Raw genomic sequence first — 26,512 nt, 5'->3', positions numbered from 1 at the left:
GTTTTCAGACTCACAAACCATTCCAAGATTAAGCAGATATTTTTGTCCCTATTAAAATCAGAAAATCCTCCCTTTCTCCCTTTTTGAAACTATAAAAGCCCAAAGGAAGAGATACCAGGGATGGCGATCTCTTCTCCATGCACAAAGCCCCAACATATGAGCTGTGCCCAGGACCAAGAGGGGTGATTTCTTGTCCCTCTGCCTTGGCTCCAACAAAGCATCACACTTGCCAAAAAGAGAAGGCGCTGTGTTGGCTGCCTCCCTCCCAATCAATGACCCTTCCTATGCTGCTGCTGATTTTCCCCCACCCCAGCCCAGAAGAATCCATACTTCTAAATGTGTTTCCAACCAGCTGCCCAGCTTGGTATTGATTTTAATTACAGGGCTGCGAGCAGAGCCAGGGAGCCGCTCTCAGGTGGGGCTGGAAAACCATGCTCCAGTGCCTTTCCTTGACAAGGCAACTTCCAGCATCACTCCCTCCCTGTGCCGGGCAGGCACACAAGATGCCTGCTGACATGACAAAATGTCATGTTTATCCAGGGCTTTGTGGGGGGAAAGGTGGGAGACAGGAAAAAAGCGTCACAATTTAAGTGCCTGAATGTGTCTGGTGCTATTTGCAATCCCAGGTATCTGGGACACAACCACAGGCAGATCTACTAGGAGAGCAGGCAGGACACCAAAAACACCCTTATACGTCCACACAGACTCCATCATGTTTTGGGCCACCAGACAAGGGGGCTGTTTTTAACATCTCACTTGGCTTCACCAGCACATCACGGCTCTGCATGCCCATGAAAGCAACGTGTCCCAGGCTTGCTCCTCCTCCTCAAAGGAGTTGTCCCTAGGCAGGATGCCCTCCCCATCCTGCTCCTCTGGTGCGCCTCCCTGCTGGAGGAGATCTCACCTTCACTGTGAGGATGAATCCAGAGCTGTAGAAGGGGTTTTCCCGGTCCAGGGGCCCGTTCAGGGTTAAGGCCCCACTGATGTAGTCCAGTGCAAAGATGCTGTTGGTGTTACCTGAGGAAAAATAACAGGCAGTGTGAGCACAAGCACAGCTGATCCCGAAAGGTGCTGGGGGTAATGCAGGGAGGGAAGCAGGAGGACACGAGCTCCAAGCTGGGCACAGGATGCAGTGGGCTCTGCAAACCTGGCACCTCATCCCAGTGTGCTTTAAAATGTCATGGCTGTAACAGTCCTCTCCTCCTCTCACCTGCCCTAGCTCAGGGCTGAAAATGGGGCTCTTCTTTCATCAGCCAAAAGTTGCAAATGCTGGAGGCAGCTGAAGAATTTCAAAGGGCTTTAGTTATTAAAATATGCAGCAGCAAAGCTGAAAGCAGAGCCAAAACCAGGTGCTCCCCTGTGAACGAGCACCTGCATTCACAGGGTACCATGACCCCGGCACAGCCTCTCTCCTAAAATACAAGAGTTCAGGGACATCAGTCCAGGTTAGTCAGAGGAAGGTGCAGACAGAACAAGCTCACAGGTAATTCTCCACATAACAAGCAGTAGTTTAACTGTGGGGCCTCTTGCCAGAGGATGCTGAGGATGATACAAGTCCATCTGATTTCAAGGAGAGGCTGCAGAGGTTAAAGAAAGAAAAAAAATTCTATCAAGTAACAGAGAAGCCGCACACAGCTCAGGAATTTTCTTAGCTGGATTATTTGGAGCCAGGGAGAGTATTAGCAAAGTACTGTAGGCACTCGCCCTGCTTTTATGCTCCTGCTAGATTTGTTGACCCCATGGCCCTTTGTTTTCATCTGCTGGAGCCAAATTTGGCCCCTCTGCCTGTCCTTACATGCAGGTAGCCAGACAGGGTGCCATGGAGGGCTGGGCTGCCTCCACTGACCATCCCAGCTTGACTCCTCCTCTAGAATTAGACACCCAGAGAGGATTAAGAAACACTCGAGTATCATGGCCAGCAGATGCTAAAGGGACTAATGTCCTGCTGTGGGAATGACTTTGTGGCAACTCCAGGCGCTCCCTCTGTCAGCCAGACAAAAGCAAGCAGTTGGTATGTGGAGCCTGGAATACCTGACACCAGCCTGACACAAAACCAGAGGAGGATGCTGAATTAGTGATGACCAAGGAGGAGGTTATATACAGGCATACAGCCACCCACACCACTCCCCCCATCATCTCATGGCATCCAAAAAGCCCTGATCCAGCCCCAAACGGGAGCAAGGAAACCCTGCAGGTACGCTCCAGTCACCTCAGTCAAAAATAACCAAAAAATAAATCCTGTCTTCTCAATACATCTCAGCGTGAAGGAAACTCACACAGCATTTGTCATTTCCCTGGAAGGGAGCTGCAAGACAGATCTGCTGCCACAGAAAGTTGTTTCCCATCACTCAGCATCCACCTCGCTCCCTCCTGATCCCTGTTTGAGCAGAGCTGCACCTTTCCTGGGATGGCCAAAGCCTCCAGGTCTGTCCATCCTGTCCCTCCCACCCTGGGAGCCACCCTGGCCTCTCCTCTCTCTCACAGAGCCCTGAGTGCCATAACACCTTTCTCCCCCATTACCAAGCTGTTACAGCTTCCTCTCGGAACGAATTCCTCCCGTTTCTGTCCTTGGTCCTCTCTTCTCTCCATCTGAAATGCCCCACTGACCACTCGCCAGCTTAATGAACTGGCACATGGCTACTTAAAATATTAGCAGCAGTCTTGTTGGTTTTTTTTAATCTTTTCTTCCTGTACATGAAGATCTCTAATCTTCTCCCTTGGACAATTCCCCTCTTTCCATCCTGACTTCCCACCTTTGCTATGTAATTTACGGCTGAGTCTTTAGGAAGCTTCTTCCAATAACAGCTTTGAAGGACACTCCACGAGATGGATTGTACTGTGCTGTGAGGCATTTAAATGCTCCAGGAAGCCAGGCTGCCAACGTTTCTGCATCGGGGCCATCTCCCCCTAACATGAAGTGTAATGAAATGTGGAGATCAACGGAATTTAGTGGAATTGGGTCAATAGGACAGGAATTTGACTAAACACAGCACTGAGTTCTGTGCCCTAAAGATGGTTATGAATTTCATATTTGAACACAGTAATTTTTTGAAGGATGGACAACTAACCTCTAGACCCAAAGGCCCCCCCGGGATGCACACTGGAGGCTTTTCTCTAGCTCAGCCTCCCCAACACTATCAGCCATGCATTTGATGCCCACTGGGGTGACCTTTGAGCTCCAGAGAATTCCTGGTTTTCCAAATTAGTCTCTGAAGGGAAAGTGGTGTGTCCAAACTCATCCCTCAGAGGCCTTTCCTAATCTCCTCTACAATACCTCTCCAACCACCACTTTGTTATCCCTCTGACCAGTGATCCCTGCTGAAGCACTCACACTGCCAAACAAGGCACATTCTCCCAAGGTATTTTCTTTGCAAAAATCTCTCTAATCATCTTCACATGCCCTCACTTTCCACAGAGCAAGGGGGGAAAATTAGACAATTTTGCCTTTCCTCCCCCCAGTCTCTCTGCCCACCTCTATTTTAGTTCTCCTCCATCCTGGCTCTCCCATTATCTCTCCAGGAACTAGATGATCTTTAAGGTCCCTGCCAACCCAAACCATTCTAGGATTCTGAGGAGACCAAAGACTTCATTGTTATGCCTCTGGTTTGAGAAGGGAGCCCAAGACTCTTCTCTGGTTTCTGTGAAACAGAGGCTTGTATGTTCTCCACCTCTTTCTCCATCCAGAAAAGGATGTGGCACATTCACAGAGAACCTGGTGATCCAGCTCCATTGCAAAGAGCAAGCAAGGATAAGGAACAAACAGGTCCTTCATCAGCAAAGGAGGAGCTCTCCTTTTGAGTGCTAGGACAGCAAGGATGCCCTTAAGGAGAGCAGGGCAGGAAGCAGAAAATAAATGTGAGGCTGCCTAGGAGGCAGCATTCATGGAGAGGGCCACCTCATGGGAAGGCAGGCTCCACTTCTACCTCTCTGCTACTACTGCAAACTAGGGAGCTGGACACTGCACAAGGTAGGGGACAGCAGGAGAGACCAGAGGTGGGGCGGAAATTAAAGGATGGGAAGGGAAAGGCTGAGCAGCAAAAGGGAGCACAGAGAGAAGGAAAACAAGGCAGACAATGTTTAAAATACTCAAAAAGACAGAGGAAAGGTGTGAACAATGACAAGAAAATAAGGATGAGCTTTGGGGCTGCAATATGAATCCATTCCTGGCAGACTTGTTGCTCCCACCTGGCAAGGAACAGTCTTGCTCACAACATACAAGCCCAACTCCTTGTTATGGGTAAAAATAGAAGGAAAACTTTCCCATCTGTCTATCCATGCACAGATACAGGAACAGCAGCAGCTCCTGCACACAATCCACAGCCAGACTGGGGACTGGGAAGGCAGGGACTGACAGGATGCTTGGTTGGGAGCAATGGAATGGATCGCAGTAGCCCATTCACAGTGTTTTCCCAGGCTCATTGAGGAACGGATGGTGGCATAGGCATCATTTTGGAGAAACACTTCTATAACGAGGGGTTTTATAGATGAGGGCCATAATGTTTAATTGCCCTCAGCCAAGCTCTCACAGTTTAAAAAGGCCATTTAAAGTACTGGCTCAAACCCAAAAGGGGGGGAAAAAAGAAAAGGGGAAAAAAAATGTCTCCTCCTTCCTCTCTACCCCTTTGGCCTTTGAGCGTTGTTCAAATCCCTACAAGACAGAGATACAGCTGATGCCCAGCTCTAGTGAAGAGCTACCGTGCAGGAAAGTCCCATGCAGGAGAATTTTCCTGCCCCCCTCTACACAAAGGGCTGCTCATATCAGGAAGCTGCATCCTGGAAAGGTCCGGGGCTTGCTGAGCCACTGAACTTGGAGCGGATGACTTTCATGAGATGTGAAAGGGGAACCCATCACACACCTTGTGCCGGATAATTTATTAATCAGAATGTGCTCCATCAGGGCTCCTCAGCACTGAAATAGATGCTGTTGGATGTGGTTCACAGAGTCAGCAACAGACACAGTTATTATCGTACAAATAGTCCATCAGCTGCTGTGACCACCTCGCTGCTCTTCACCTTGAGTGTCTGCCCCTGGGCCGTATGCCGGGGAGCCAGGGCAAGTACCTTGCCCTGGGCTTAAATTCAAAGGCAACAAGTTATTTCCACAGGAAAAGGGGTTATTACAACCTGAGCTGTGCATGAAATCAAGATGCTCTACGGAACAGTGAAACAGTGCCTGTTTCTCCTGCTCGGGACTTTGGCTTGCTGTTCTTCTCAGAAGATGCAGCTCTCTGGGCCAAGGGATCCGAGCCCAAAGCTCTGTGCTGGCACTCCTCTGCATGTTTTTAGCATCTTCCTCAAAAGATTTAATTGCGTGTTCCAGCACGAGCAGCAGAACTTCTGATTTTGATGAGCCACAAAAGCAGCTCGGATTAAATGCTCGCGCGGTTTCCTTTCTTAGAACTGAATGTACAGTTCAAGGAAATAAAAGGAGACAATTATCACCTGAGGTGCAATCCCACTCCCACATTCCCTGGGAGCTGTGGCCGGGCCCTAGAGAGGAGAACAAAGCCTACAGACCTTCTGCTCTCAGTGTAATTCTTCACACAAAAGGATGCTGCATTCTGGACCACAACCACCATTCTCGGACCGTTCACCATTCCACAACACCAAAAATGTGCTTTTTAACACAAATCTCGCATCTCCAGGCTCAACACCTTTTCAAAAATCCTCCATTAAAAGCCATCTCAGAACTAGCTTTCTCCAGCGCTGACATGAACAGAGACAGTGCAGGTTCATCCTACTCCAGTGGTTGCCAATCCCAGAATGGTTTGGGTTGGAAGAGACTCGTTCCAATGCACCTGCCATGGGTAGGAACACCTTCCACTAACCCAGGTTGCTCAACTGTGAATACACATTAAATCCCAAGAAGTTATATAGGAAGTCCCAGAAATTAAACAGAAAATACACTTTTGTTTCCTATTTACACATAAAAGGGAATGTATAGTTTTAATTACTGAAGGCCATTTGCTAGGGGACCACCTGCCACGCCAACCATTATCCCAATCATATCTCTTCCCAGTGATTTCTGGGTTGCCAGGGAGCCAAAGCCAGATGCCAATGTGACGACAAAACACCATTAGGAGCGTGGAGGAAGATGGGGAGCAACTGAGCCAGGAAAAGAGGGACTGTGACCACACCATCATCTCTGCTTTGTGCTGTCTCATCCCCTTGCACTGGCAGGGTGGGAAAAACAGCTTCTGATGGATAGCTCAGCGCAAGGCACTTTTCTACCCATCAGCATGTCCTCCTACAGAAATGTTCTGCTGTGATGCCTGCCTTTAAATCATGCTGTAAGGCCCTCCCAACAGGTGTAATTTATGAGGACTTCAACACCCTGCTAGTTCACCAAGCGAGTCGAATGTGGGAAAAAGCTGGCACAATGTAGACAACGGGAATCCTAACGTGAGCGGGTCCCATTTCCAAGGATTCTCCCTGATGTCCAGTTTAAGGGACTCAGGGCGGTGGCTTGCTTTGCCCCGTCTTCTTTATTAAGTTAGGTCCAACTATAAAAGGCAATGTCAGCAGCTGAGGGCTTGGAGACTTCTTTGGCCACTTAACCTTGCCTCAAGGATTTGTTCTGCACTTTCAAAAGGAAGGCATCGGGGCACTCTGGATCTGTTAAGACCATGGGAAACATGTTCTGAGAGCTTCTGCACTGATTTTTTTTATATAAATGTATATAATTCATATATATTTATTTATTTTATATATGACATTTTATTCCTTAGCAGATAATCCAGAAGAAAGGTGGAGGACAATTCTTTTCAGCTTCCCTCCCGTTTTTGTAACTCATACTTCTATCGCATTGTGCAGACAATGATTTTTAATTCACCCTCCCCCTGGGATGCACCAGCTTTAGGAAGGGAGCACTTTGCCAGAAACTGCATCAGTCTCCTAAATCAATCCACTTTGGGGGAAAATAAACCCCACTGTAAGGGTTTGTGGATAGCCCTGAGGACCAGCTCGCTGACTGAAAGCCTCACGTTCGCTCTCCTCTCTCCTGAAGGACTTTCCAAGCCCCAGGAAGGACGTATGGATTGCCCTTGTGCAATCCCCCATTGCCCATCCATCACCACACCTGAAATGTGTCAGGCAGGCAGAGACTGACATTCGGGACCCTCTCCCCTGGGTTAACCCCTCAGTGCCCGCACAAGCAGCACAGGTCACCTTCACATCCTCATGCTATCCTGGAAATCAATGAAGCCCAAAGTTTACCACGAGAGAGCTACATGTGAGACAACGCGATTTCCTAATAAAAGCTCGCGGGCCAGAGTCTCCTTCTGCCTATTAATTAAATTGCTGTTTAACTCACGATAAAAATCCTTCCTTTGGAGAGCCAGAGGATTCCCCGTGCCCCAGGCGATGTGCAGCGGCAGCAAACGTGAAAACACAGTGCCGACTGCAGGGCTGAACCTGCCGAGAGCACCAGGGCCCTCCGGCTTCCTCCGGGAAAATCAATCTCCGTTAGCCCAGAGAGTTCCCCTAAATGAAAAGTCTTATCTAGAACAGGTCATGTTATACAACAAGTCACTCGCTCTGCCTGGGAAATGAAAGATGATGAGGCAGAGTCCCCGGTACAGAGGCTATCTCCATAAATCTGCCAAAAACGAACTGTGGATTACTTTGCTGGATTAATTATCTGTCCTTCAAACAGAGTCCTGACCTCAGCGGCTGAGCATCTCCAACCTGTCAAAGCAGCTGGGGAGGGAGGGCTTTCACAGGGCTCCGGCCGCGGGCTGCCTGCACCCATGGGAAAAGCAGCAGGAACACCCCTCTGAGCGATGGGAGCACTGGCACTGACCAGCTTGTTGTCACGAGGGGCATGAACTGAGAGGTTTTAATTTGGATGTCTTCTTCAACTGGCCTTTTCCAAGGTGGTGAGCCCACTCCTTGTAAAGTGTGAGGCAAAAAAATACATCTTCCTGTGGTTGAAACACTCGTATGGGAAGGAAAGGGGAGAAACAATTGAATGGCTTTTCTCTATTAGGTATGGAAATTATTCCCAGCGCATCCAGGCAGGCTCACGTGCCCAAGAGGACAACTAGCCAAAGCCAGGACACAGCTAGACCAGTGCTCCTCCAGCATTTCAGCCTTAACAGCTTTGTAAGCTGGCGGCATAAAGTTAGATCTTTAAGTCTTATTTCATGTGGTTATGGTTAATCTTTTAGTTTTATTATGTTCCTGTCACGAGAGGACCTTGTGCTGGAGATGGCTGTATAAATAAGAGCTGCTGCAGTACATCCCAAGGGATGGAAGCAGATAGGACAGTGGCAATTCCAAATTAATTTTTATACCCCACCTCCAAATCATACCAAAGCTTTAGATACTAACACCAAAGGAATGATAAATGGCCAGGTTTGCTTCTCAGCTCTCTCACTGCTGTACATTCAAGCCCAAAAGGTAAAATCAGACCAGCTAGATGCCAACCCTGTGCCCAAAAACTTGGGAGAGACAGGGAAAGGCATCATCCTTCCCTGCAGGGAAATGGGAGCAGCATCACTGCCACCTCCCCTCTTGGGAGGGAGCTGAGGAGCCAGGTATAATTACTGCCTCCACTGGCCACTTTTGCTTACGGTTGGTTCCTAATTTAATTTGCTTCCCCATTCCCATATGTTAGGGGTTTTTTTTTGGTTTGGTTGGTTTGTTTTTTTTCAGAATTGCCATAAAAATTTTCCAGCTCAGGCGCAAAAACGCTCGCTGACCTTTACCATCATGATTGAGGATAATGAGAAATTAATTAGGCTTTACCTGCTTGCCAAAAAAAAATGGCCTGCCTTGGGTGAGCAGGATTTTGGAAGTGCATTAGATGCCAGTCCCGTGTCTGGACCCTCAGGTCCATCCACAGGCTCATCCTTCCCACCACCCCTACTCCACAAGACCCTGGAGCTGACAGGAGATGGACTCCTGGTCAGTTAGGATAACACTCTGCAGTTCTCATGTTTGGGCAAAAAACATAATAGTGCAGAGTAGTTTAATCCCTCTTTGATATGTTCTGCCTGATTCTCCCATTCAAGAGCTGCCCCCCACCAGGTAGAACTGGGGGCAGGGACTGAACTCCTGGCATACACAAGCAGACTCAAGGCTGTTTGCAGTGATCTGCCTGCATGTCTCTCCACATTGCACTGTCACCCGGATCCCAGAGCATCCTGGTTCCCTGCCACTACCCCACTGCCCATCCAGGATGGCCAGGCTATTTTACCATTCTCACCACAATTCAGCAGCCTCTGAATTAGATTGATGTTTCAGTCCTGTCTCCAGTGAAAAAGATCCTGTATCAGCCAAAAGAAAGTCCCTGCTGCACTTTGGCCAGTTGATACCCACAATCTGGGAGAATCTCTCGAGTAAATTGCAGAGGGAATTAGAGGAATAAATAATCCTTGCATCTTCAAAGGCAGACCAACATGGGCACTTGCAGCCAGGATCAGTGGACTTGAAAGTCAGAGTGAAATCACCTTGACCCCTGAGGTTGATTAAAGAGGGTTTGAAATGGCTGTGCTTTAAGGAACAGAGACTGGAAAATTATTTCCACACATGTAGCTCAGAGGAGCTGTCAGCCAGCACCCAAGCATGTGGCACAGCAGGGAGGGGAGGCACTGCTGCCGTTTCTTGCTGGGAAGAACCCCCTCAAAAGCAATGCCAGGAACAGGATTATAACCCAGACCCACCAAGCTGGTCCCTCATGCCTGGGTTACCCTGAGTAGTCTGTCTGTCCTCATCAAAGCAGTGTGTGAGAGCAGCCCAATGAGCATCGAAGTCTGCCTTGGGTGTGGCAGAGATTGCTGATCTCAAGGCATCTTGAATGAGTCACATCCTACCCCAAAAACTGGCCTCTCCTTACAGCAGCTATGTTTTATCTCAAAATGCCTGCCTGGACTGCCCTGCTTCTGGCTCGGTTGCTATCAGCAGAGGTCCCCAAGCTATGGAGTCAAAGGAGCCAAGCACTGCCAAGTGAGGATCCATGGGGATCCATGAGGACCCATGCAGTTGCAGCAATCCATTCACCCACCCTGGAAAGGGTTCCCGGCCTTCAGAGCCAGTCTGCAAAGGCAGGATCAATCCATGTGCCCGGCAGAAGGAAAAACCCACCATCACTTTAATTAAGCTTCGTTCTCCAGCTCTGCACCCTCATGGGTCCAGCCCTCGCATCCCAGCTTCTGAAACTTGTGGGAAACACCCCAGAAACCACCAGGAGCCATTCAGTCCGTAAACAGTACCACTCTCTCCCTGAACACAAAATCTCCTCCGTGAAGCTGAGCTGCTTGTAGCTCATCGTTAGGAACGAAAGGTTTCAACACGACATATTGTCAAATTTGCCTTGAGCAACCTCGCCTATGGAAGGTGTCCCTGGCCATGGCAGGGGCGTTGCAACGAGAGGATCTTTAAGGTCCCTTCCAACCTAGGATTCCATGATTTCTCAGGTACGGGATGTGCCTTATTGCGGGGTTAGCTCCTCCATCCCTGCTGGGCTGCCCACCGTGTCCCCCAGGACTCACCCGAGACGATGGTGTATCCGATGCCGCGGGGACGGCCCTTGTCCTGGTCGATCGCCGTGATCATCCGCACGGTGGTGCCCTGGGGAGGGACAGGGGACAGGTGTCACAGCCACCCCAGACAGCACTGCTGCAGCTGCCAGGGCGCCCTGACAAGGCACTGCCCCTGTTACTGTGGGCCAGTGCTTTGGATAACCTGTCTTAGGACAAGGAAAAGTCCCACCACCCGCCTCGTGGGGCAGTTCAGGCTCACCACCCATCACTTGCGTGTGAGCTGCAGAACTTTGCTAACCCGTCCCAGGATGGAGCTGGGAATGCTGAGGGTATGACCAGGGGAACACACCCTCTAACCAAACCCCCTGAGCAGGGTGAGCTGCACTGTACCAGGGGAAGTGTCTGCAGGGACTGGAGAGGGCACCACCAGGCTCCATCCCTGTGCTGCTCATCCCCTGCTCAGAGGAGTAGGGTCACATCTGAAGCAGGGTCAGTGTGGTAAGCACAGCTACCAGTGCTTGAGGAAGCAGAGGAAGGAGGAACTGAAGGTGCAGCACAAGCCTCCTCACAGCTTCACAGCTGGTAGGCAACAGCACATGCTCCTCTGCCACAAGGATTTTCTCTCTGCAGCCCCTCAAGAACCAAAGGCAACAATTCCCTCTCATCACAACCTTCAGCAATGGTCACTACAACAGTTTTATCTACCACTGGCTTCCCAATTTCAACCTATCCCTTTCTCCCTGTATTCTTCAAATGAGGCACCCCAGGCAGCACGGGATGCTCACACTGGCCAGCTGCATAACTGAGCTGCAGAGATTTTCACTGACACCTTCAAGGAGGAGAAGGAGGAGGAGCGTTGGGCAGATGCTGAGAACCAGGAATTGCCCACAGGCAGGAGGTTCTGCAGCTGCCAGCTCACCCACTCATCCTCCATCCTGTGGGACAGACTGTTTCTATAGCCCAGCGGAAAGATCTGAGAGTCCCCAAAACACAACAAAGAGCATAAAAGTGACCCAAAATTCTTATTTAGCTCTTGAAATAAAAATACCACACCGCTTATGTCAACTCCATAAGTCAACTTCCCCCGCCGCAGTGCAGTCAGCCCCTGTGAATACCAACACACGCACGCGTCCGTAATTAATGGAGTGTGAAAAAATTTACAACTCAGCTGTTCTTGTTTTCACTGGCTTATTAACAGTGGGGAAAGCAGCAAATTTTTTAATTTCCCCCCCGCCAAGGAAATGTCAGCAGAGGCGTTTGCATGTGTAACGAGGGAGCAGAGCGGGTCTGCAGCCCCGTGTTTGCCCCTCAATCCATCAGCTGAAGGCCAAAGGGAAAGCTGTGGCAGAAACATCACCAGTGGAAAACAGGGACTCACCGTCTTCCGTGGCTTCCAGGTTCATGCCCCTGTGGGCTCAATGCCACTACTGGCCATAAAGCAGGCTCCCAGGGCCAGGCAGGCTGCCCATTCCCTGATCTCTGAGGGCATTCCAACAGAGTCCTTAAGTAAATCCATGTTATTAACTGAGAACATTAGCCATAAATCCCAGGTCACCAGCCTCTGAGCAGCGCTTGGCTGGTGAGGCTCAGCAGCCACCCGGAGAGCCTCTAAATCACTGACAATAACTGTGCTTTCCAAAGGAGCACGGACAGATAAAAAGCACAAGAAAAGTGGGAAAAGAGCAGGTGGGAAGGCAGAACAGGGGATGTGGAAAGGAGGGCAGGTCAAAATAGAGATGAAAAAAAAGGGCAATGCAATCCAGTGTGCTCTGTCTCACCTTTCTCTTGCTTGTATTATAATTTATACTATATATAGAGAGAGAGTATAATATATATATAATACATATTATTGAATTATAAATTATGTATTGTATTATATATTACTATATATATTATATAGCCTGTATTATATTGTGTACTATTGTATTATATAGCCTATATTGTATTATATATTATAATCATATTCAGCAGAATTAAACTTCATCCAAGCTTTAATCTCCCATCCCCACAGGGCAGATCTGAGCTCCGTTCACTCCTTGGCAAACCAGGAGCTCCTCCATGGAAGGGCAGTGGGTGAAGGCACTGGGTCTGCCTGACAGCTCGCTCATCACCTGTCAGACAGCTCAGGAGCAGCATGGAATGGGAATTGTGTCCTGCTGTGCATGCTGCAGAGGAAGGCAGCTGCAGGAGAGGGCAGGGCTCCTGCCATGGCTAGGGAATAGCAATGGGCTGCCTTATCTGCGGGAGAGGCCCCTCCTGCAGGAGCCAAGGGGAAGAAGGGCTGTTGGGAGAGATAAAAGGATGAGCGTGGATGTGGCAGCAGGGAAAGTTTGGGAGGGGTGGAGGGGGAATCTCATTCAGATATCTCAGCAGCGTGTGCCACAGAGATGCCCATAGGGAAGAAATTATCCAGACATTTGATCCCAGGAATGAGGGCTACGAGAGGCCACGCTGAGGTTCATCCTGTCCTTGGTAAGCTTGTGATGATGACTATCATGCTGGTGGTGTTTGACATTGGGTCTCCCCCTCTTCTCCTCACAGCCCTGTGTTTCTCCTCCTTCCCCACAAGCCCCTTCACCAGCTCCTCCTGGAGATGAGCAACACTTCACCAGTGACCAAGAAACACGTGTTAGACTGGTGCTGAGCTCCCTGCTGTTCAGGGATGCTATTTCCTGGAACCATGGCAAGGGCGGGGATCTGGGCACCTCTTCACATCCCACCTGGTTTCCATCAACCCTGACAGGTCTTTCACAAGACTCTTCCAATATCCACAAGACTGGCAGATGCCAGCTCCTGGGGATGGATGATCCCTCCCTGAGCACGCACAGTGTTTAGGAGCAATCTGGATCCTTCTGGGGAAGGGGCTGGACAAGTGTCCCAGGGCAGGCACAATGTTTACCTATGTCGCCGGTGGCAATTACTGCCTTCGTGGTGAGGAAGTATTCCCACTCAGCATGGGTTGGAGTGAGAGAATGTGATGCAAAATGTGGTGCTACACACAGGCTACACTCAGTACTTGGTACCCGTGATGGCCACAAAGTGCTTTGCTCACCACACCAGCAGAAATAACTACCCAGAGAGGAGAGGCTGGAAGTGGGAAAACAGCCCAAACAAACCAAATCCCTCATCTCAGCCATACCACGACGGCAAAGATCGTCCCCTAACAAACCACATGTCAACAATTCCCAATTTCTCTTCCAAAACCTATCAGACCACATCACTATTCCTTTCACTGTCCATGTCTTGGTGTCTTCTACTTACTCACAGAAACCCCAGACTGACTTCCAGTGCCAACAGCTCTGCCCTCAGGTATTTGTGGCATGAACCTGCAGCTCCCAGAAAGTCCCAAATATTCCTGACTTTTCTTAAAACAAGTCACAACTCACCTACCTACTGCAGACAACAGTGGCTGCAGGAAGAGGGTTCAGCTGGTGGTACAGAGAGAGCAGAATAACCCTCTCCCTCTAGGGAAGGAGGAAGAAGGTTTATAAAAGTAATAATCTGGGAAAGCCTATGCTTAAAAAAAAGGCAAAGAAAATAAAGAGTGGCACATTATCCAAACAAAATCTGAGGGTTTTTTGAAGAGGGGCAGGAGTAAATCAATCCTTTTTTAATAAAACCCTGAGCTTTTAATAAAGTGTTCACGCTGATGGGCTGGAAATATTGTAAGAAAGAATTAACTCGGAGCTATTGAGACTCTAGGGCAAAAATAGCACCGATTCTACATTATTTCTTCAACCCAAGGAGTTTCTAAGGAGGAGGAGGATGGTGCCGAAGAATTAAAACTGTTTTAATGATATCTGACACATAGCTGTACCATCCTATCGCGAGGGAATACAACTGCTGGGCTTGGGACCAAGTGCCAACAGGATCTGCCCCCACTCTCACCTTCACGTGGCTCCCCGTGGGATGAAGCACATGTTCATAGGCTGTCTTCAGCCTCAGGTTGTCTTCAAGGGAGTGGATTTCTCCTCTCTCTCCCCTAAAGTGAAGCTGTGGTGCTGCCTGGACCATGCCCCAGCTGAGGTCCAAAAGTGGGGGCTCATCAGAGCAACAGCTCCTCCGCAAGGGGAAATGGCCCCTCTCCTCCAACCCCATCAACTTGTCTGGAGGACATGGAATCACAGAACCCTTTAAGTTGAAAAAGTCCTCTGAGATCATTGAGTCCAGCTGTTTCCCCAGCGCTGCCAAGGCCACCACTAAACCATGTCCCCAAGTGCCACATCCACATGTCTTTTAAATCCCTCCAGGCATGGTGACTCCACCACTTCCCTGGGCAACCTGTTCCGAGGCTTGACAAGCCTTTCAGTGACGTTCAGCATCAACCGGTGCACAGACGCTGTGAGGACAGACACCCAAAAAACACTCTGAGGATGAAAAACACACCACCAAGCTTTGCCACAGCTGCAGGCAGCTTTGGTGCACTCAGGTGCCCTGGGAGAGATGTCTGAGCCATGCTGGGATGATAAACAACATCAAGAAAGAAGATACAACACCTCCAGGGACAGCAGAGTCTCTCCCCGCTGTGTCCTCTTCCTTTGCCCGATAAGAAATTGCTTTATTCTCAGTGTCAGAATAAGCACCTGCCCAAAACGCTTCTAAATTATGCTTCCAGATCCCGGCCTGAGAAAAATAAGAGCTACGATGGCAGTTCTCTCCCCTCTCGTGCCCCTCCACCCCTTTCTCTTCTTCTTCTTCTCTTACAGGATTAGGGACTTGAAAGGCGAAGCACAGCCCAGCGTTGCAGCAGGAGGAGGGGGGGCAGGGAGCGCTTCAGAAAGCTGCCACGGCAAAAAAATCCCATTTCTCACTTCTTAATTCCAGTCAATTCCAGTCAAAGGGCTGATAGAGATCTGTTTGCGGTAATTTGCTGCAGTTTATCCACTCTTTTCACCTTCTATCGACTCTTCACTGCCGGGCCAGCTGACATGCTGTTACTCGAGTGAGGAAATTAAAATTTGATGCAATAATCCCAAATAAGAAGGATTTTATTAGGTAATGTATACACTTTAGATGAGGTATTCTCGTCTGATACACTGATAGAGGAACACAGAAATGCTGTGCACCACAGATAAAAAGAGAGGCAAGAGAGACGGGGAGCGGGTGGGTGGAGCAGCAGTGAGGCCCTGCTCTGTAGAGTTGGGGCTGAGACGGAAGAGGTCGTGCACATTTTGACCTGCTGAGTCCAATGTCAGGGTAAACATCACTCAAAAATGCACTGCAGCCTGTTGGCTTGACCTGTAGGCCTGGTTTTGGACAGCCACTGACCAAGGCCAGGCTCCTCATTCAAATTTATTGTTATCATTTTGATAACCAAGATGTTCTCTCACTCCATGCTCTCTTGGAGGGGGTGAGGCAGAGCCGATGAGACTTCCACAGGGAGACAAAAATTGCACATAGTTAACATTTGGACTTGATGATCTTTGAGGTCTTTTCCAGCCTAAATAACTCTGTGTTAAACCTCACACCCTTGTTTCAGCAGTGGAATTTCTCCCAGGAAGGCTGGGACTTGAGGTCCAAACCACTCAAAGCAGCCCTCATGTTTTGCAACCTTCCTCTTCACCGTGTCTCTAGTGTCACCTATCCATCTTGGACACCTCACTGCACGTTGCCAAGAGAAATTAAAATCTCTAAACCCGCCTGAAAAGTGCTGCCTGGTGAGCACTCCTTCCTTCATTTCCTGTATCAGGGTTACACTGTGGTTATTTGCTGCTTTCCCTACTGCAAACATTGTATATTCCGGGAAAAACATGTCAGTGCATCAACACAAAGAGATCTTTGAGTCTTAAATTATATTATTATTTGAAGGGGATGCCCTTTCCTGGATACCAGGTCACTCCATGAAGATGATGCGGTCTACAATTTTTTATACTTGTGGATCTTCCATTTCTTTCATTCCATCTAAGGCTTTTTTTCCTCCTAGTTAAGGTTGATCTAAATTGTGGTTTTTTTTATTTCCCTGCAGCTCACTCTGCCCACACCAAAAATACACCCTAATCTCAGCAAAACTTTCACTTTGTGCAAGCAATTCATCAATAAGCCATTTTTTGGCCATCTCTGAGCCAGCAGATGGGTAATGTGCTGTCTGACCATGGGATTTGGGGCAGCAGGACTCAGCCCTATTGATCCAGCACTCTCCATGTCAGGGCTTTGCTCAAAGTGAATAAAAAGGAATTCCCTCTTCCGCTGTGTGAACTGAGCCATCAGGCATTTGGGATCCCAGAGTTGTTATGGGATGCACACGTGGTATGGGCACACACCATGCCGCTGTTTAAGACAGAAGGTTTTTCCATCCACACACAAAAATATTTCCATATATGCAAAGTGATGGGATGCACAGCTGTGCCTTGGGAAGGTGGATGCTACTGGGGAGGGCTGGTGCTTGGACTGAAGGCCCTGGGCACCCTTGCTGGGAGCAGAGTAAACAGCTCCCAAGGCCCTGATGTCTGCTGTAGTGGGAGGGGAAAAACCCCCATCCCTGCTGTATTTAGAGACTGGGAGACGTTTTTCCACAAACAGTGAGTTTGCTGACAAACCGAGTTTCGGAAGAACTAAAATGATTGGATCAATTTGGCAAAACCTGGGGGAAAAGACTCAAAGTGCTGAAATGGCTGATGATTCTGGCATTTTCAAAACTGCCTCATTTCAGGAGCGTTTAAATTTTCCTTCAAGTTCTCTATTGGAAATGGCATGCAGATAGACTGTGGGGAGGGAACAGGGTGACTGGCTGCTAAGAACAGCCTTTGTAAAATTTAAGAAAAAAAGCTCAGGAAAATATTTGACTTGGGGTTCAGCCTTCCTAAACCCCCTGGCTTAGGCTCCCTTTTTTTTAAAAAAAAGGCAAAATGTTTTGGAGCTGGCTGGAAACACGTTGCTTCAGAAAGAAACCCCATGGTCCTGCCTGTCAAAGCGAAGCACAGCCCTTACCGGAGGTGAGTTCTCGTAGATGTTGGTGCTGTAGGGCAGGTTGATGAAGATGGGGTCCATGTCCTGCACGTCCGTGATGGTGATGGCCAGGTTGGCCAGAGTAGACAGCGGCTTGTTTTTATCTTGGTCCTTGAAAAAATGAGGGGTGGGGAGGAGAGAGAAAGGATTTCTATCAGAAACCGCAGAATTATTCAGCAGCATTATATTCCTGCAGTTGTAGTTGGGCCAGAATCTCTGAATAGTAGAGGTAATCATCTCTTTTTTCAAGCTACCTGCTGGAATTATTGTCCACTGCACCTCCCTCTAAGCTGAAACACAATATGCATTTCATTCCAGCATCAGTCCTTTAAAATAAAGCAAACACCAATTTAGTTTTCATCACATTTTGAGTGAAAACGCAGCAACACTGTTCAAAATATACTTCAAAACATAAATCCCCTCCTAACACAGACACAGCCCAGGGTACCTCTGCATGGTGAGACTCAGGGGTGGCTGCCAGCAGTGTCTCACACCAGCACATCATAGCAGAGTGTCTCATACCCACCCCCAGTGCTGATGCCTCAGCACAGCTTGGGCTCCATCAGCTGGAACATGACCCAAGTCCACCAGCTCCCTCGTGTTCCCACTGCTCTTCCAAACCCCATGGGCTGCAGTAGCAGCTTTATTCTGTTCTGTATTTGCTGCTCCAAGCTCTGGCAGAGGGTACGTACACCCAGTGCTGCTCCTGGGTTCGTAGGATGCCCGGGCTCTCACACAGAAGGCAGAGTGGAAACCCTGAATTGCAGGATTCATCCCCACAGTAACAACATCCTTTCTCCTGGGCTGCTACAAACCTCTCCCCTCCTACCTTGCTTGGCAGGATCGAGATGACCATCCTCCCTGCTCTGCCAACCAGGTCACAAGCATGCAGAGATCTCAGAAGGACCAGTCGTGGCCCTTGAACACTGAAATGCTCCGAGCAGGACCATCAGTACCCTGGAGCACTGCATCCAGCTCTGGGGCCACTCAGCACCAGAAGGGTGTCAAGAGGAGGCCATAAAGATGCTCTGAGGGCTGGAGCCCCTCTGCTGTGGAGCCAGGTTGGGAGAGCTGGGGGTGTTCACCTGAAGAAGAGAAGGATCCAGGGACACTTTGAAGCCCCTTCCAGTGCTAAAGGGGCTCCAAGAGAGCTGGAGAGGGACTTTGGACAAGGGCCTGGAGGGACAGAAGAAGGGCAAATGGATTTCCACTGACAGAGGGCAGGGTTAGACGGAATATTGAGAAGGAATTCTTCCCTGTGAGGGTGGGGAGCCCTGGCAAGGTTGCCCAGAGAAGCTGTGGCTGCCCCGTCCATGGAAATGTTTAGGACCAGGTTGGATGGGGCTCTGGGCAACCTAGTCTAGTGGAAGGTGTCCCTGCTCATGGCAGGGAATTGGACTAAATGACCTTCAATGTCCCTTCCAACCCAAACCACTCCATGATTCTATGATCATCTCCCTTTCACCCCATCACATCCCATCAGGATGGAGCCTCAAGCACTTTCCCAAAGCAAGACCCTTTCCCCGCAGCCAATGCCACAGCAGTAGGCACTGCCACCAGCTTCTCCTGGCAGTGCCCTGCTGCCAGTGCTTTTCTTGCTGAAGTCTCATCCCATGAGTGCTCAAAAGTGCCCCCAATGCCCACAGTCCTTTGCTAAAAGCGTAGGAATAAAGGGAGAGCACACGAAGGGAAGGAAATCAATCTCTCCTTACCCCCAATCAAGCACTGTGCTGGAAAGCAACCATTAGAGGTTACCACACACTCCTGCAAAGCGGCTCTGAGCAGCAGCAAAGGCTGATTGCCAGAAGATTAATGTTAATTTAAACCGTATTCAACAACACAGCTTGTACATTATCCTCTTAACCCGTGGGCCTCGGTGTTCAGGGCCTGGATGGAGGCTTACTTTGGACTCCACTCTGCTGTTAGTGTTATCAGGCTGAAGTCCTTTGTTTCTTCAGATAATTTTCTTTCCCCTCCCCTTCACCTCTTAAATGTTGTTTAAGGCATCACAGATCACCGAAGAAGTGAGCACACTTCCAGTTTCCTCACTGACTGTCTCTCCTGCCTCTGTCTGCCCTTGCTGCCTCCCTCCCTGGTGTGAAATGACTCCTGCCTTGCACCTGAGCTCCCCAGCTCTCCTTGCAGCCACCCTGAATTCACTATCAGCCCAGTTCCCACTCTGGACTATGCAAACTCTTCATCAGGCAGGCAAGAGACTGCATTTGCTCTTCCAGCTCCTGCTACGCTTCTGCGACTCTCATCCTTCTCCCCTGGCATAGATTTGCCCCGGAGTTTCTCATCACTTCTCTTCTAGGGATTACTACAACTGACCAAGCCAAGGAGACATGCCCACAGCTGCCATCCGGCCAAGCTCAGAGACTTAATATTTAAGTCTTTTTTCCCTGAGCTGGAAATCACTATATGCCATGAGCACATAGAGCAAGTATCAGCTTGTCAGGGAAGTTGTGGCTGCCCCACACCTGCGAGTCTTCAAAGCCTGGCTGGACAGGGCTTGGAGCAACCTGGTCTAGTGGAAGGTGTCCCTGCCCATGGTAGGGGAGTGGAACAAACTGAGCTTTAAGATCCCTTCCAACCCAAACCATTCTGTGATTCTATGAAGTACCAGATATGCCCCCATTTTATCTTCGCTGGGATATGGGGCTAGATGGAACTGGATGGATCAAGGTGACATCCTTGCGTCCTTGAGGAAACCAGACTCATGGAAGAAAGTCCCTTTTCCATCATGGATGATGTTTGGTCCCACATTTCCTAACCTGCCAGACAGTTCAACAGCACATCCCAGGAAAGCGTGCCAGCAACAGACACCAATAAGGAAACAAAGAGAGGCCTGCTCACCACTGGAATATTAAAAATAACATGAGGTATGTTTCAGAAAAAGAACAAGCTTCTGGGGGAGATTCCACAGCCTGGAACTTGCAGGGCTTGGGCTGAAAGGTTGTGGTGTTTGCCTGTGGCCCTGCAGTCTGTGAGTGCCCCGTCTCGGCACCGTGAAGAGCAAAGCAGCCCTGGACAGCCCTCCCGTGTCCTCCTGACATTTGTGGTTCTGCATCAAGACAATGATCTTGATTAAATCACATGCTTCAAGAGTTCTAGCCAGCTGCCTGCAGGAGTCACAGAGGGTTTTCCCCCCCTCTCCTGAGTGCAGAGTTGGTCAGATGTATTCTAGAGCTGAATCTCACCTTCCTCTGTTGAATCTGAGATGGCAAGAAACCACCACCCAGATCACCTGCTTGTGTGCTGCTCCACATTCTCAACTCTCACTAGATTTAACACCAGGGAAGAAGTTTCCCATTCAAATGGGCCATGAATTTACCATGGTGGATGCATCTCCCAAGGGTCCCCTCCCAGTATGATGGTATTGACTACAATTAGGACTTTGTTTTCTCCTTTGTCCACCAAAACTTTAACTCATGATGTCTGAACTTCATACAGGTAAATCCACCTGTAATAAACCATGATGCACAAGGAATGAGCCTGGAGGATTAATATACTAAAGAAATCCTTCCCTGTGAGGGTGCTGAGGCCCTGGCACAGGTCGCCCAGAGAAGCTGTGGCTGTCCCATCCCTGGAAATGTTTAGGGCCAGGCTGGATGGGGCTCTGGGCAACCTGGTCTAGTGGAAGGTGTCCCTGCCCATGGCAGGGGCATCGAATGAGATGGTCTTTAACGTCCTTTCCAACCCAAACCATTCTGTGATTCTATGAATGGTCTGTATGGCCTGTACTGGGTTTCATCACCAAGGGAGCTGCTCCCCTTCATGCAGAAGCCCCTGACAAGCCTGAGATGCTGCTGCAGAGGTGTAGCTGTGCTCCACACAGATTTGAAACTACCCAGGCACTGCATTGCTACAATACCTTGCTAAGTAGAAAACACTGGATATGCCCAAGAAGATGCCAGAGTAGGGCAATAAAATAAACAAGCAACAGCTCCTTCCCCATTGCAGCCCCCGCAGACACCACCTCCAGCCCTGCAGCAGCCAGAGGGGGACTCACCGTGGCGTTCACCTGGAGCTGGTAGGCCTGAGTCACCTCATAGTCCAGCTCTCGGATCACCGACACGATGCCACGGCCACTGTCGATGGCAAAGAAGTTGGAAGGGGGCTGGAAGGAGTACAGCACGCTGCCCCCGGCCCCCTGGTCCGGGTCCGTGGCGTTCACGATGAAAATCGGAGTGCCCACCGGGGTGTTCTGGAAAGACACAATAAGCATCAGTAATACTGTGCACCTGCCCATTTCCCCATCAAACACACATCAGCAATTTCCTCTACCCGCCAGAGGGAATTCCTAGAGACCCGACAACTTCAGTCCTGTGTTTTCAGGACATTTAGAAGTTATACAGCTGCATTCTTTATGACAGTATTGCAGGAGCTATAATAGTTGTTACACACTTATAATAACAGTTATACAGCTATGGTCAAGATGGCACTCTATCACAAACCCGTATTTTCCCACACATCCCAACTTTCCAGAAAAATTGCTCTCTTTGCTGAAACTTGCTTTCTGCCCAAAGGCATTTTTATTTTTGATGCCAATTCCCTCAGGATTTTCACCACAAGGCATTAAATATAGGAAGACTTAAAAAATAATAATAATAAAAAAAAGGCATTAAATGCACCACAGAACTTAACGTAAAAGTCAAAGTTGTAGTTTCCACAGCAACTACAACCTGGCCCGATTAACACAGGCATGAACAGTTACATCGTCATAAATCTGGAACTAATCTACATGCATAAAATATGCAGCTGAGTGCACAAAATCAGCAATGGCAAGTGCAGTTTGGCACTTCTTATTGTTTAACTTCACAGCGGGGAGAACAATTATCCATTTTTGGTGGAACAGCTGCATGTTCCTATGCAAATCTTAAAATGCATATTCTTGTCTCTCTCCAAAGGCAAAAGCACAGACAGACAAGCGAAAAGGCTCTGCTGGGGCCCCAGGCTGCAGGTACAGATGGATCATGACACCTTGGGCATGTCCCTCTGCTTGTGACGCAGTTCAGAGCCATGGGAAGGGGTGACAAGGAGCTAAACCTCAAAAGGGAAGACAGCAAAGGTCACAGAAGCGAGACCGGGCAGCAGCTGGTTATGGCCGGTTAGGATAATACGGATTATTTCTGCAAACCTCTCCCCAAGTCTCTGTGTTTTATTGTTAACTTCTTTCATACTAAATTATTAGTCCTCAGCTTACAGAGAAGTATCGTGAAGTGCTGAGAAGATGGAGAGGAGGCTTGAGGAGAGCCAGAGCTTAGAGGATGAGGCACTGCTTCCCAGAAAAACCTGTGCCAAAGCTGAGCAACAAAACAGAGCCATTTTCAGGTTTCTTGGGAACTGCGAAGCTTGCAGTGAATCAAAGGCTGTCCTGGTCACCAGGGCTCCACGCTGGCACATCTGATTTAACCAGTTTAACAGTGAGGCATGGCACCAGCAAAGAACCAAAGGCTCTGAATTTCCCCGCCCCAAAGGCGGGTAGCAGGATTTTGTACGAGGTTGGTCAGACAGAGCAGGGAACCCGGGGCACATTCTGCAATCCACACTGACGAATGCAGGCTCTGGACACTCATCCCATGCACATCCCTCATGCTTCCTGCCCTTGGATCCAGCCATGCAGCACTGCAGGGATGCTCTGACACCTGAGCTCACCTCGAGCTCCAGCAAAACTCCACTTCCCTTTCATCAGTGTCTCTTCTGCTGAGGTATGACAGGTTGCAGCTCCATCCTAGGTTTTTCATTTCCTTTCTTTTTTTCCCTCCTCTAAATCAAGCTGCTACAGAAAGCCTCACAGGGCACGGCCTCAGGATTATTTTTTAAAGCACCTTCAAGTTTTTTGGTGATCAGCAGTCACAAAAGCATAAAAAGATAGAGCTAGAAAGGACCTCAAAAAAGAAACCTGTCTCCGTGCTACACCTAAATCATTCCCATCCTTAGAGCCTTCTAGTGATGGAGACACCACATCCTCCCCAGCCCATTTGTCACAGAATTTTGCTGCCCTTTTCCTTACAGCTGCTCATTCTCTGGCATGCTGAACCAAGATCTGCCCTGCTGCCATGTAAACCCTTGACTTCGTGCCACATGCACGGCAACTTAATCCTGGCTTGTGCATTTGAACTGCTTGGGAACCAGGATTTTGTCATCTCAGGGCGGGTGTGTTGGGATGGAGAAGTCCTTCATGGGAGGCTGTGGTGTGTGTTTGCTTTTTGAGCACTCCCAAGACACCTTTTCAGACACAACTAGAGCATCTCCCCACCCCTCTTGTAGGTCACCTGCCTCCCCCAAGCTATCACCATCTGGGAACAGCTCCAGAGCATCCACAGCCTTCCTCTTGCGGCTGCCAGGGCACTGCTTCCACCACTGCACTCCGCATGCTCCAATAACTACCTTCTCAAATTCCTTCCCAGAGCCACTGAAGGTATCAGTGTCCTGACACGGAGCGTTAGAAATTAACCATTAATAGGGAGAGGCAGCACAAGAGTAGATGATGGGGGGTCTGGGGCATATTGTCCCTGGGAATAATAATATTCATACGGATAAAGCTGGCCTTGATGAATATGTTTCCTCTTCTTTTTAAGTGCCCCTAGCCATTCCTTTTAATATGCAAATCCGCTCTGGTCACCCGTGATTAGGGGTCTGCTCGGCTGGCTGTGAAAGAGGAGAGCTTGATTTCCCCTGCATTGTATTCCATACAATAGCCCCAAAGCAGGCTTTGAAGGGAGTTCATCTCCTTGTCCTTCCAAAGGAGAAGTTGCCTGGAGGGACACAGAGGTCACTGGCTCTGGTGCTGTCAGCTCTGGCCCTGCAGACACTGTCTGAGCTCTGACTTGGTGATTACCGTGGCTTCATCCTTATTTTACAGCTTTGCTGATCAGGTCCCTTCATTGGCCAGGAGACAGCCCAAGTCAAACAATCACAGTGTCAGCTCTAGACAAAGATCTGGCTGGGCCTGGGAATCAGTCACAGGCTTCCACACCAAAGCATCTGAGGGGCTGGGAGGGACCCCAGGGCAGGACCTTGTTGGGGGCAGTGTGCACATACAAGCACGAGGGTGGGTGCGTGAGCAAAGCACAGTGTTGGTGAATTTAGGAGGGGTGCAGGAGGGCTTCCAGGCAATAGGAGGAGTGTTATAGGAGTATGAAGCCACATAGCATAGATACAGAGAGGGAAATCACTGATATTGCCCAAAACACACAGGTCAGCGGGGATATTTCACTACTAAACACGTCCTTATTCACAACAGCACGCAGGTGAAAGGATGCAAAGCTGTTACTAAGGAGTGCTCTGTGTAATGCATCTTTTCTTCCCCAGCTCAAATTCAGGCAAAAAAGAAAAAATAAAATCCTCCCAAACCAGCAAAACCAGCTGTGGGATGCAGACATCCCATACCAGCAGTCCTCCAGGGAAAGAGGTCTCATTCTCAATGCTCATGCCCAGGCAGGCACAGTCAGGACTTGGAGGAATTTCAGACCGTCTGCCTTAAGAAGCATAAGAAAGACATGCCTTTAAAATCCTCTTGCCATTTTTGGGTGAAGCAGACTCAGGATATTCCTCAGCAGGAAGCTGAAGTCTTTATTTCTCAAAAGATGCGGCCCATCATCTAAACAATGAAGCAAAACATCTGGATAAACAGAACTGCCTGGGGCTTGTGTTTGACGGTAAATACCAGGCAGAGGACACAGCCCAGGGAGATGCCATTGGAAAGCCCTGCACTGGACCCTATTTCTGCATTTTCAGCATTTGGGCCACTTATAGGACTCTCCTGCATATTCCTCAGGGCTTTTCTTCATTAACAAAGACTAATTGTAGTTATGCTTATCTCACCAAGAGGCAAAAATAGTAAATTCTATCTTTTTTTGTCCAGGCAGACAACAGCCTACAGGTGCTTGTGGGAAGCAGGTGAGTTTTCCACACGAGTCACCAAATTTTGTCACTTTTTAAAGCTTTCAGCTCCCTCCAGCAGCCTGCTAGGAAGCTCCATTCACCACGGAAAAAAGAACTGGCGAAAAACTGTGTCATATCATTAAATCTTTGTTACAACACCAGCAGATGTGAGATAAAAATAAACATGCAGACAGATGCCACCGTGGAGGAGGAGGAGGGCAAGCAGGAGTGGGACCTCCTACTCCTGACCCATCTCCAGCATCACATCCTTCATCCTACGGCTCAGCAGGAGCAGCTCCAGCACCCAGATCTCCCCTGAGCAGCTCCAGGAGTTAAAGGGCTCTGAGGTGCTGGGTAGCAAGGCCATTTGTGCCTCCCTTATTTTGCAATAAATGAATAAGAAAGGTTCAAACTCTTATTAAAAAAAAAACCTTCTAGAAGAAGCTTGGGAGGGGTCCAAACCAAAAGCAGCAGCAGTCCAAACCTCTAATCATAAGGAGACCACTCTGCTTCAGGAACAAACAACTCTAAAATCCCTGTTCAAACACAGAAGGATGTTGCTGCACAAGGAGGAGGCAAAGGAGAGACCAAGACCTTACCTCTCTCTTACCAGTGCAGAGGTGAGGCAGCAATATGTGTCTTTGAGCAACCACAAAGCATCAGGATCACAGAATGGGTCAGGCTGGAAGGGACCACAGTGCTGGAAGTGGTCCAGCTCAAGCAGGGCCAGTCCAGAGCACACGGCACACGATTATGTCCAGACAGTTCTGGAATATCCCCAGTAAGGGAGACTCCACACCCTCTCTGGGCCATCAGTTCCAGCGCTCAGTCACCACACAGAAAAGAAGTTCTTCCTCACATTCAGGTGGAACTTCCTGCACAACAGCTTCTGCCTCTTGTCCTATTGCTTGGCACCACCAAGAAGAGCCTGGTCCATCCTCTGGACATCCTCCCAAGAAGTTGTGTTTTCATTCCAAAGTTGTCGTGGGTATGGCCCAAGCACTGCACATCACAACAAACACCTCCCCTGGGCTGTCACCTCCTGTGTGACCCTCAGCACAAGTGACCAGACACAGACACGCCCTGTGTTAACCCAGAGAGCTGGGACGCCAAACCCTTATGCAATATTCTCTGTAAAAGGGCAGTTAAGGCTGAAGAAGGGGTTACAGAAAAGGGACTTTTAAAAATATTTA

General features: G+C 49.1%; 1 protein-coding gene across 1 annotated transcript in view; it reads right to left on the bottom strand.

The window, feature by feature from the left end:
• CDH23 (cadherin related 23) overlaps positions 1-26,512 on the bottom strand; it is a 193,116-nt gene that overhangs the window by 87,480 nt on the left and 79,124 nt on the right. Inside the window, exons 7-10 of the mRNA XM_017826156.1 lie at positions 21,442-21,636; positions 17,412-17,540; positions 10,494-10,572; positions 905-1,017 (exon numbers count right to left, since the gene is read on the bottom strand). Of these exons, the coding sequence (XP_017681645.1) occupies positions 905-1,017; positions 10,494-10,572; positions 17,412-17,540; positions 21,442-21,636 (516 nt within the window). The remainder of the gene's footprint in view (positions 1-904; positions 1,018-10,493; positions 10,573-17,411; positions 17,541-21,441; positions 21,637-26,512) is intronic.

The sequence above is a fragment of the Lepidothrix coronata genome, unplaced genomic scaffold (assembly GCF_001604755.1).
Source record: "Lepidothrix coronata isolate B3197 unplaced genomic scaffold, Lepidothrix_coronata-1.0 Scaffold124, whole genome shotgun sequence".
Classification (NCBI taxonomy): domain Eukaryota; kingdom Metazoa; phylum Chordata; class Aves; order Passeriformes; family Pipridae; genus Lepidothrix; species Lepidothrix coronata.
The sequence above is the reverse complement of the archived record's forward strand: the minus strand, read 5'-3'. Positions and strand labels throughout refer to the sequence as shown.